The sequence below is a fragment of the Haliaeetus albicilla genome, chromosome 4 (genome assembly GCF_947461875.1).
Source record: "Haliaeetus albicilla chromosome 4, bHalAlb1.1, whole genome shotgun sequence".
In the NCBI taxonomy this organism is placed as follows: Eukaryota; Metazoa; Chordata; class Aves; order Accipitriformes; family Accipitridae; genus Haliaeetus; species Haliaeetus albicilla.
In genome coordinates this window covers 54476584-54488888 of record NC_091486.1, presented here as the reverse complement: position 1 = coordinate 54488888, position 12305 = coordinate 54476584, and the positions used below count along the sequence as shown (strand labels likewise).

General features: G+C 51.9%; 1 protein-coding gene across 7 annotated transcripts in view; it reads right to left on the bottom strand.

Annotated features, from left to right (window-relative positions):
• The window catches only part of CAMTA1 (calmodulin binding transcription activator 1), a 324130-nt gene that overhangs the window by 36712 nt on the left and 275113 nt on the right, over nt 1-12305 (bottom strand). For 6 of the 7 annotated variants that reach the window (XM_069782905.1, XM_069782903.1, XM_069782907.1 and 3 more), the window contains 2 exons: nt 11052-11178; nt 10141-10275 (listed from right to left, as the gene is read on the bottom strand). In XM_069782905.1, the coding sequence (XP_069639006.1) occupies nt 10141-10275; nt 11052-11178 (262 nt within the window). Of the gene's footprint in view, nt 1-2221; nt 3389-10140; nt 10276-11051; nt 11179-12305 lie in introns of those variants that run through there. The other variant, XM_069782909.1, reaches the window with a different exon arrangement.

The window sequence follows — 12305 nt, the reverse complement described above, 5'->3', positions numbered from 1 at the left end:
AACCTTCACCGTGTGAACACACGCAGGCTGAATTTAACAAGTGCGATAGCTGAGCGCTGTAAAAAAAAAATGCAGCGCAAAGACATTTGTCTGTTTCGCAGGGCAAGTCAGACACGCCATATTCTCTCATCCAGTGCAAGCTGTGGGTGGGGATGGAAGCAGTCTAAGGACACATCACTTCTCCGAGTGCCACTGCTCTGTTCCTATTTCACAAATCATCTGTCACTTGCCCGTAAAATCTTACTCAATTCTTCTATACAGCAAAAATTATGAACACCTTCCATGTCGCAGTATCAATTTGATCTGGTTTAGTACTTATTTCTGAGGTGTCATCACTGCAGGAACATGTATTTCTGAAATGAAATTGCAGCAGCATCTTCGATGCGCCTTACAAAAAGCTCTGTTTAGCAGTGAGCTATTACAGGTCATGGTCTCTACCAGCAAATGAAAGCACTTAAAATTTTACTTAATATTCCAAGACAAATGCGTATCTGTGCTAGTGAGGCAGGTCAGTTCCAGGCCTTTTGATTAGTGAGAAATGTCACAACTACTGAGGCACAAGATGAGGAAAACACTGTATTTACACTCTGAACCTAAGCGACAGCTGAAGAAGGTCCGTTCTTTCACAGAAGAAATAAACACTACTGGGCATGGGCAGGAATAACGAAGTAATCCAGACCTGCACATGCAGGCATTGTCATTGATTTTAAACCATTTATCCATCCACCAGGGCAAGACTTCTCACTGGCAACACTTTCCCCATAGCTCTTCCAAGACTGTACAACTTCAGCTATTGCTCCCATGCCATCTGGGACTACCCCGTCCCCCTCTATCGTCCTCAGCAGCCAGTGCTCCCTCAAAAGATGGTACTTGCCCCTACTTTTCTTTATCATGCTATTACTAGAGAAGAGGAGAAGGGGGGTGGCTCAGGCTGACTTTTTCCCCAAGTGGCAGTCTCTATACCAACAGCAATAAAGCACTTGCTGCCTTTTTTTTTTTTTTTTTTTTCTCCTTTCCAGGTTTCTCTTCCCCAGAGCTTAAGCATGGCAAGGTTTTCACGCTATCCAGGAACAGCTACTGCAGCAAACCAGGGAAGGTTTTAGAGATGCCATGTGGACTTGGTGTATTTTATAGGTAGGGCAGACTGCTAAAGATGTCACTTCTTGCGCTATTTAGTAATTTGTATAAAAACAGTTGCCTGCCTAAGGCCACTCTCTGCATCTCAGGTCAGAAATTGACTGTACTTTCCCTTGGGTGCCAACACTATAAAAGACGTTGTGCTTTTAGAGGTATGCAAAGAACGCCAGCCTAGGAGACACGCTGCCTGCTGTTCACCTGCACAGTGCTACCCACTGCTCATGGAGACTCCCTCCCTCCAAGGGTTACATGCTAAAGGAGCTATAAACAGGAAAAAAAAGCACCTCCTGGGGCACTACGCAGTATCTGTGCTATGGTACTGTAAGTATGGTAAAAATTCTGACCCAAGTCTTCTCTCATAAAAACTGCAAACTCAAGAAACAAAACAGTCACCCAGAAGTCACCAGACTGATGAGCAGAATGATACAAAATGATTGCTGTTTGCTGCAAAAGTAGATGAACAGGAACTGCTACAAGCTACAAGGCTGTTAAACACCAGGTCAGCAAAAGAGACCGAGATCGCCTTCACTGGAAGCTTTCAAAAAGTCAAACATCAGTCATGTTTACCCCATCTCTAAACTGGGAGTGGCCTACACTGTCTTCTGAATTCCTCTTCCTAGTGCTACTCTTTTTGATGAGGTGCCCTGCAAAACAAGTTTTGCAATCACCTGGCACGGAGCAGGCATGTGCTTCAAGCATCCCTAAACTCCTCAGGGAAGGTTTGGGCTACTGACCTCATCCCACGCTGTACCAACTCAGAACGTGAGATTGCGAGCTAGAGGTGTTAGGAGGTAATCTGTCCTTCTGCGTGCGTGATGCTACAGTAAAAGCGCTGTCCCAACCCTGAGCCGGCGTCCTAACATCGCCCTGGAAGGGCTGGGGACCGACAAGGGGGGGGGGGAGAGTAGATGGAAACGCGACCGTGTCCCACAGCTGGGGGCACGGGGAGAAGGAGGGGGAGGAACAGCGAGCTTAAAAAGGCGCGCGTTCACGTTGTAAGTACAGCGGAGCGAGGGACAAGACAGAAGCATGCAGATGTAGACCCCAACAAATACTGCTCGACGCGTCATCCTGCAATACTTACTGGAAGCAGTGCTTTGCCGCATCCGCACATCCACCTGCACGGGGCGGGGGTCCCGGACCCCTCCGCAGTACCTCTACCTGCTTCCAGGTAAATAAACAGACAACATCTGGCACCAGAGCGCTGACCCGGGAGTCTACAAAGGCGTCAGCGGAGGCTCCGGCCAGCATCTGGCGCAGCCCCCGCAGCGGGGGCGGACGGAGCGGGCTCCCCCGCAGACCCGGCCGGCGTCTTCGGCATCCTCGCAGCCCGCCGCAGCTCCTCCGGCTCACCGCAGCGCGGGCGCCAGCCTCGGCCGTCGGCCCGCCCCGCACCTCTGCGACCGCGGATGCCCGGGCTCGCTAGCGCCGGCCGGCGTACCCCGGGAGCGGGGCAGTCCCGCCGCCCGCCGCGGGAGCCGACGCCGAGCCGGGTTCAGCGGCCGGCGGCATGCCGCCGCAGGCGGCCGCCCGAGCGCTGGAGCGGAGGGGCAGCGCCGCAGGACCGAAGACGGGCTCCGCTCGGCGGCTGGCTCCGGGGCGGCTGGGCGGCGCGGCCCAGCATCTGGGAGGAGAGCTGCGGCTCCTTCCGCGCCGAGACGGGCCACACCTCCCCCGCCGCGGGCGGGCGGCCGCCGTGCCTCGCCCGCACCGGGGCGGCTGCCGGAGGGGCTCCGCGGCCGCCGCCCGCCCCACGGGGGTCGCCCCGCGACGAGTTAAACGGCGGCGACCGGCAAGCGGACGGCCGAGAGGGGCTCCGGTGGCCCGAGGGGCGGGGAGCCGGCGGGGCGCTGGCCCCGGTTACCCCGGGCGCGGCCGAGGGCCCATCGCCGCGCCCGACACCCCTCTCGCACCCGCAGGTACCGGGGGCGCCGGTACCCGCCCCGGGGCGCCCAGGCAGCGAGCGGCGCTTCGCCGGGCTCGGGGCGCCTGAAGCGGGGACGGGACGACGACGGCAGCCCCGAGACCCCGCCGCCGGGCGGGAGCGCTGGGTGCCGCCGGGCGGGAGCGCTGGGTGCCGCCGCCGCCCTCAGCCCACGCCGGGTCCGCCCGGCGCCGCCATAATAGCGGGATACCAGCCCCCCGCCCCGGCCGACGGCCTCCCCGCCACCGCGCTCAGCGGCGGCCTGCTGCGGGCGGCGGGAGGCGGCCGCCGCCTTCCATTGTCTGCGGCGGGGCGGGCGGGCGGCCCGGCCCTGCCCCGCTCCGCTCCCCGCCGCCGGCGGCCGCCGGGCCCCGCCCCGGGCGGTGACGTCACCGGCCCCCATTGGCGGCCGCCGCCGTGTTTACGGCGCGCCCCGTGCTCGGCGGCCCCGGCCCCGGCCCCGGCCCCGGTCCCGGCCGCCTGCCCTGCTGCAGCAGCCGGGAAAGCACGGAGCGAGCTTCCTACCCGGCGTCCCGGCCGGGAGGGCGACCGCAGGTCTCTGCCCAGCCGCTCCGGCAACGTGCGTCTACGTGGCGTGCTCCGGCAAACGGGAGTGATTCAGGGCCGGGACGTGAAGCACCTGCGTCACCTTCGAGCAACAGGGCTCTTGGCGTGCCGTGCTCCTCGTCTCGCCGCGCGCAAAATAATTACGCTTTCGCTAATTGCCCTGCCACGGCGGTAAAACCCGAGACACAAGCCCAGAGAACGTCGCTGCGGTTACTTGCTCCAAACAGAAACTCGCCTCGGCGGCGGGGCGTGCTTCGCCATCAGCCCGAGAATAAACACGGGCTCCCTGGAGGAATCCGGTCTCCGACCATGAAGGCAGGCTGGCTCCAAAGACATCATCCCGAACAGAAAGGGAGACGCTCCTCACCTCAGGTCAATCCCATTATAGCCAAAATAGAAGAGGGTAATCTGGGAAGTGCAGTCAAAGCCACAGAAGACAGGCTCCCGGAAAGAACTGTAGCAGAGCAGCCTGGCCTTACCCATGGTGTGTGAAAGGTAAAAAAAACCCAAACAAATCTCAGCAGGAATACAAACAAAACAGACAGAGCCTCCCTGCTGACCAGGAGGCAGTAGAGAGGAGGATGAACAGAAACATTTGAAGTTCACCACGTAGTTCCCCCTCCTCAGGAACAGGGTATCCACGTCCCGTACCAATGCTCATGTGTCCCGGTGAGCTGCACCGCAGCCCCGGCACACGGCGCAAGACGTTCATCCCTCCTCCTGAAGGGAACCCAAACATATAATCTTTTACGGTAAAATCCAAGACGTAAAGTTAAACACACAGTCACCTCTACCCAGGTGAAGACAGGAGTGATAAACTGCTACTGTTTATGGACACAGACTTTTTTTCTACCGAAAGTCTCTTACGGCTGTGAAACAACAGTTCTAAGGACCTCACCAATGCTGAATGCGTCTCTCCTACAAGAAACTGTTGTCTGCATCTTGTCACATCTGCATGCTAGAAAGGGCATCCGGTCCCGGTAGAGAGACATCCTCCATGGATTTTGGTGATGAACATCTACCATCTTGCACGCTTACCACTGCTTTACAGGAATCACATACCTATCAGACTGTGAAATGCCACAGGTAGTATGCACACGCTCTACCGTCACAGGTAACTTGAATGCATGTGATCCCATCCACCTCCTGCGTGCCAAAACGAGAGTTTGGGTGCCACAGGTACAGTCACGTCACGCTAATACAAGTGAGCCACCAACCCCCCCCCAGCTTTTTTATGTTTTCGGGCTGGGAAAGACAGCCACTTCTTAAACTGAGAATCCAACAGTAGCTGAAAGGCTGCCTATTATGCTCTCTCGCGTCGGCACCATTTGCATTCAGTACCAGTCACACCCTTGTCCATCCCATACACACTTGACTCATCAGTTCACACATTGCCTGCCCATATTTCTAAGTTCTGTTTGGGCTCCCTATGGCAGCACATACTCCTCTCCCACCTCTTTCCTGCAGATGCGTAAGCATAATGCCAAGGAGCACTCATACAAGCCTCCCTGGCATTTCTGATCATGTCCCATGCCAAGGAAACGTCACCTCTACAGACACTTTCTGAAAGCAGCAAAGACTTCAGTTGAGGGCAAACATACCTGCTTTCCACTGGAAATTTGTACTAAAAAGCCTTTCTAATTTGTCACGCATCTGTCACCAGAAGACCTCTGTCCTTCAGTTCAGAAGGGGTCTTATTTGCTTTTTGTTTTTCTTTCTTAAGAGAACCTCTCTACAGACAATGAATGCATAGTGAGGTCAAATGGCTATAGAAGCATACCATGGCTTCTGAAACCTGTCAGTTTTATAGAGAAAAAAGAAGAGGCTGCCAAGTTTATCAGAGATCAGGATCACATGCGAGTGCTTCCTGTATGAGAAGAAGAAAGGCTTTCTTCAAAAAGAAAGAACACTGCTATTCTAATTAACTAGACAAAAATATGCAAGAACATCAGCAGCTGGTGTCCACTGACCATTTGTAAAAGATCCAACTCATCTGTGGGGTAAAATAAGGAAAACTCAGAATAAAACAAGCGTGGCTGTGTATAGTTCGGAAGAATGTGTGCTATCCTTTATAGTGCAGCATAGACACTGAAAAAGGAAGAAGCCCTTCAGAGGATGGCCACCCAACGTGCTGCCCCTTAAAAACTCCTTCTCTGCCTATCCCTTCACTTGCCTTCATACAGTCCTAGAAAGAGGAGGCATGGCGGGAGATGGTCTCACAACGCTCTCCAGTGGTTTGCAGTACTGCTCCCTGATCCCAACGGCCAATACTTGCTCTATGCTCAAGAAGGTGGGATTTTATCCTTGCCCCAAGCTCACTACTTCCAAGAGCAGCAATTACTATAAGCCGGGAAATTATTTAATGAAATGTTTTTCTCTGGGAGACACAATTCCCGTTGTTTCACTCAAAATGCCCTCCTGTTCATCGCATCTCTCCCAGACCCCGAGCCCTACAGGCACTGGTTATATGTTCCCTGAATAATCATAAGAAGTACCTGCCTTTACAAAAACTTAAACCAAAAGTTGCTATAAGTGCTTATAAGAAGGAAGCATGATACATCATACCACTGCTGCTCTCTGCTAGTGCAGTAGCCAGGCGGAAGCAGATCCTGCTGCGATGCTGCACAGGCACCTGCGTGGATCTCATGGCATTCCCCTGTGACAGAAGGTACAGCGATGTCCCCCAGCGAGCAGCATCTCTGCTCTGAGGCTGCACCGAGAGCTGCTCAGCATGCAAAAAAATCTGTGCTCACTTTTTCCTGCCGGGCACTGTGGAGCTCTGGAGCTTGGTGTCAGATGCTTCTCTGCTAACATATCTCTGTTGAAATCTGGAAACTTCTACAGAGGTGGGATTCCAAGTGTGCCTACTATCTTAGCATTAACTGGGAGCCCTCTGTACCCAAAAGTGGCAATTTTATGTACATACCTATTTTATTTATTGGCTTTGTTTACACCATATCCTTTCCCGACTGAGGTACTGCTGCCTGTCCTTTTATGTCTGGAGCTGTGCTACAGCCTGTGTAGCACAGCCAGTTACTGCAAAAGCATACAACAACTACACAAGCCCTGTAACTGGACAGTGAATTCTCAACAGGAGCCTGCAGAGAAACTGGAAGCACTACGCTGTGAGCTGGGCATGGTCAGGCAGCTAAAGACTTGCCTCCTTGAGACAGAAACAGAGGCTAAAGGTTTTTCAGGTATCTGCAGAACTGAACCTGCAGAACTGAACCAAAGGCAGCAGATTAATTTTTGTCTTAATGTAACTGAAAAATATACGGTTCACATATAGGATGCTTTTATTTTTGTTTTAAAGAGATCTGTGGAAGACAGTCGTTTATCTAAACTTAACGTAAGATAGAAATTGCTTATCCTCTTTCTATGCTGTTCCTGGGGTATGGCTGACTGCTAACTCTGCCTCTCTTGCAGTGGTCATACTAGCTGGAATCATTAACTGTGTTTTAACAGTGTAGTGCAAAGGAACTCAGTGTTCCACTGAGTTAATTAAAAAGAATTTTAAAATTCTTGTCAATATTTTGGGACTACAAATATTCCTTGAAAACCTTCCCTCAAGACTACATAACTGGCAGTAGGGCAAGGATTTGAAGCAGGGCAATTAAAGTAAACAGAGAAGACAGGGATTTGTGTATTTATTCTAGTGATAGAATCAACTCACTTCGGCTTATACCTTAGCTAGCTAAGCTAACATTTGTTCTCTAAGAATAAATGGGAAGATGTTGCTGGTCCTTTAAATAAGAGTGTAATCTGCTCCCTTTGGAGCATGGTGCATAAAGGCAGAGGCTTCTGATAAGTCATGGTTAGTATAATTATTCAGTCTTTTTCCCTGAAGGGCCTCTGCAATGCAGCGGTCCTTTTACTTTTTTTTTCTCCTCCCTGTTAGCAATGCCCTAGTTTGTTCACTGCTGCAGTCCCCCTCCCTTCCACCATCACCACATCATAACAATCTCTAATTGAGAGCTTGCCCGCTAACCAGGAGCTCCCAGACAAACTGCAGGAACACCAGAGACAGCACTCACAGCCACCTTTTGCAGCTCCTCTGAATTCACCAGCACAAGGGTTTTAAAACCTATCCACTTTGCATGCCACACTGGAGAGATTGCTAACAGCTGAATATCAGTCTCCATCGCATCAGTATCAGCTCTACTTCACACGCAACGTGCAGCCTCAGTAGCAGATGAAAAGCACCTGCAGACTCTTCCAATACTCAGAAGTCAAGCCAGCTCAATTTTGATGCTGAACATGAGACTATGTGCACTTCATCTTTAAGAGCTATTTCCATTTCTGTTTGCAAGTATGCCTCTACAGCCAAGTCACAAACCTCTCTTTACTCCTGCAACAACCACAGTGATCTGCCTCCGTTCTGCTCATGCCTACAAAACGTTGGAAGCAGTGTCGCCCCAACTTCCTTGAAATGCCCCTATTGCATGTGGCATGAGAAACACAGCAGCTACAGGCCAGAAAGCGGAAACAAACTAAACGTTTGTGTTGTGTGACATTACAGGGAGGGGGCGAGCCAGGGAAGGACACAACAGTCTGCTGCTAATATTGATGGATAACCTTCAACAGCTGAAGGTACAGGCACTGTGCCACTGAAATAATGCCTGATGCTACTTTGAAGGACATTCTGTTTTCTTATTATTTCCCCCGACTTGTCTCCAAAAGCATCAGCTCAGACTCTGCACACGTACACACACCGCTCTGCCAGAATCCAGCTAGAAATGGCTCCTCCTCACCTGCCCCTGGCGCTCACGTTTTACAGATGAATGGCGGATGCTCTTATCAGCAGCGTCAGGGTGCTCAGTTTTGACTCACATGACTAGTCCCTAGGCTCACAGCTGCTAATGGTATGGAGAAAGTGTCTAATGAATGTTTTAATGAAGAAAGCTTTTTCTGTCAAGGCTTCCCAGAATGAGGGAGACCACCAAAAACCTTTCAAACACCACCTGCCTACACTGATATGTAGCTGGCCTGAATTAAGCTCAAAACTGTTCAGTATTTCTCCAGTTCTAAGTATTTGCCATGTCCATCAAGGATAGAAAATAACACCACCACCACAGTAACATATGCTTCAAATCTTTGTAATGATAGCAGTGTTTTAAAGGCATTAAACTGGTGTCAAAAGTAATATCCACGGTAGATTTCCCAAAGCATGTGTTGTATTACAGTTACCATGTCTGCAGCTGACAGACAAAATAGGATGAGGTTAACTGACTGAGGAACAAACTGCATCAGTATATTAGCTCATTATTTCTCTTGCCTTCAGTATGGCCCTGTGCAAACAACCACTCCTGTGGCTTCTTTTGTGTAACACTTTGTAACATTAATATTAGTTTCTCAGCTACGAAATCTATGAAGACTAAGGATCTGACCTTACTGTATTTGTCTCCTGTATTTAGCAGGGAAAATAGACACTTAGCAAATGGGTCACCAAGCAAGAGCATTGGGACTTTGCTAAGATCCACAAAATGCACTGCCCCAGCAGCTGACTCCCTCTGATGAAGAAAGATGAAAGCAGTGTTGCTGGTCCTCTCCCAGCCTGTCATACAAACCAGCTCTCGCCCTGCATCTCCTTGGCCTGAGTTGGAAGCTGCGACTCTCTAGCAATTGCACTCAGGAAGGGAAACAAATGTTTCAGGCTCCTAAGTTCTCCTGCTCTCCCTTCTCTTCTTGCTCCTTTACAAAATGCATTTTGGGGGCACAGGGTTACCAGGTAAACCCGAACCTAAAGTTTGCAAGCACAGAGTTGCCATTCAAATCCAGAGCCTGTGTTCCCATCCCTTGGTGCAACATTTAGGTACCAGAGATCTGTTCTGATCAATCATGGATTCTTCTGCCAACTGCTTGTCTAAGAGCTAACGCTATTAGGGTGCCCATCTCATCCCTGCAAGGCTCAAGGGATGCTCTTATGAGTCTAAAAAGGCCGACTGTGGCTGTTATGTGCCAGAGCGTGCCTGGCTTGCCATTAGCACAGACTGCTCTGGCACTGAGCTCTCAAGTGTTTGGCAGAATCTGTTTCTGCCCCATTTGGTAACTCCTAGGTAACAAGGTGGGATGGGGACATCACAGCAGTGGCTGACTAAAGTCCCTTCATTCCTTAAATTGCCTCACCGTCTTCCCACTTCCTGCTTATGTAAATACACATGCTTCCAGACAAGCTCAAGTTTCAGAGTTCTCAGGGAAGACAACTGCAGGGTAGATGCTCCTCTCCTGCTAGGGAAGGGGTAGTCCCTGTGTTGGGGAAACAATTGGCTTTCTGTTCAGACTAAGAAAACACTCCCCTTTGTCTCCTTCCCATCAAATGCAGCCACGTTTTGTTCACATCAAAAGAACTTATAAGAAATTTCAGCACGAGGTCTTTGATTAATTGTGCAACAGACCTTCCCCACAGCACAAACTTGCCCCTCTACATCCCTCCCCAACACCAGGAGCTGCTCCTCTCATTCACAGTCCTACCATTCGGTGTGCTTTGTTAAAGAACATTGCATGCTTCTTACCATCCAAGGACAGCCAGTCATGCTGGGAGGAAGGCAGGGTTGGCAGAGCTCTGGCTTTGTATTCAAACACCACAGAATTGGAGATGATCTGATTGTTGAAGGCAACTTGCAAAGTCACGAGCCCAGTGTCATGAGCTGAAAGGAAAGTGCATGTGGTAAGACAGAGACCTCCCCGCAGAAACGGACAGCTAGGTATTATCCCATTGATCTCCCATGTGCTAAGCAGCAGGCTGAGAGCAGATGCAATGAGGGGAGAGGGGGCGTTTGACAATATTTTTGTGACTAAATAACTGAAGAGTCCAAAATGCCAATCTGTATTTTCAAACACGAAGGTTGTACGCTTAAGAGTCATCTAATGGGTTGTTTTGGCAGGAGGCAGAATCACGTGTTCCTAAAGATTAGCCAGCCTCACTGCATTTCTAGTGGGAAGCTGGGGCCTAACGACAACACCAAGTTACTCCGCATACACTTAAAACTCATATACTGAAGGCCAGCACTACTGAAAATCTCTGCAGGGAGGTTGGAGGTGTTCTCATCCTGTAAGTACCAAGGACAAATTGTAGAACATAGGCAAATTAAGAGTCAGCAGAGCAGTGAGTGCACTCCTGAGTAACAGTTGCTCTTTAATCTGCTACTTCAAAACTAAAGAAATGCTTAGAATTATTTAAAATTATTTCACATAATTATTTTAAAGCTAATTCAGAGCTTTTAAGTAATATTTGTTGTGACATATCGAGATCCTAAGCTGCTGTTCTCACATTGAATAGGTCAAAGAAAAAGGAAAAGCTTCTTGATGTTTATGTGCTATCATTCACAATGGGTCCATGAGTTTACTCAAGGCATATACATGACATTATTAGGCTGAGAACTCGCTCCGAAACCACCAGTTCTAGAAGAGAAGTGTTCCTTACCTGGGCAGTAGCAGCGCAGTACCCCTGGCTGAATTAAAGATGCAGGCACTGAGATCTGATCAAACAGACAGCTGTAATTATTGCTGGCTTCCTGCCATGGACCAGTAATTAGGACTTTTACTCCTCCCTGTGAGGAAAAGAGGGGGAAGAAAAAAAAAAAAGCATTACAGAAGAAGCCATTTCCAGAAAGGACCACACACCGAAATGGTTGAATGGCAAACAGCATCATGAGGGCTAACAGAGGCGCCAAGCTAACGCAGATTCTCGGCAGCAGTCAACACCGATGCCCCAGTCTCCCCCCACCGTGGAGAAATGCAAATAGTATTCCTTAGGAGAGCATCTTTGCTTCTCTTCGCTCGCTCTGGTCCCCACTCCTGCCCATGCACTCAAGTCCTGTGCTTTGCCAGCGTGACCCTCACCACAGACCGCTGGCCTTTCTCTTGCTCACGTGCCAGCCCCCAGCGCAGTAATGGCAAACCTTATCAATGCTGTGAGCCAGACATCCCTCCCACCAGGCAGGTCCCGGTAACTTCTGGGTGCTCCATCCCCACCTTGCGCCCACCATCGCCTCCTCAGGCTCCAGGCTCGTCTCCTCGCCACCGAAAAGCGCCACGGCTCAACCACAGCCACCGTGCTGCACGTGTGCCATCGCCGCCCTGACCCTGCTGAGACGGGGGAGCGCGCGTGGGACACAAAAGGCGACACGTCGCCTCCAAAGTCACAACTGGAAGCCCGAGAGGAGCCGGACCGCGAATCCGACAGGCCGCCACGTCGGAAGGCCTCTGCTAAAACCACCAGCCGCACAACCGGCGCCTTTTTGGGTACCGGGAGCTCGGTTAAATAAGGAAGCAAGACGACAGGGGGGCTGACGCGGAACGGGTGGCCGAGAGCTCCTTCGCCCGCAGCTCCGGCACCCCGGCCAAGCCGGTCCCACACCTTTGCCCCCGCCCGGGCTCCGCCAGGCTCGCCGCCGCGGGCCACCCGCGGGGAGGGAGCCCCCTCAGCCTCCGCCTCTCCGGCCGGGCCACGGGCGCACCAGCTCCATTCGCGCCCAGACCCGCAGGAGCGGGACCGGCTCCCGCGACAGCAGAGACCCCCGGGCCAGGCCCCCGCCGGCGCTCAGGCGAGGCCGGGAGAGGGGCCGGCCCGGCTCGGGCCGCGCCGCCGGCCCTGCCCGTCCCTTCCCCGCGGCCGTGCTGCCCTCGGGCGGCCGCCGGCGGCAGCGCGGCCCGCCCGCCCTCGGCAGGCGCATCC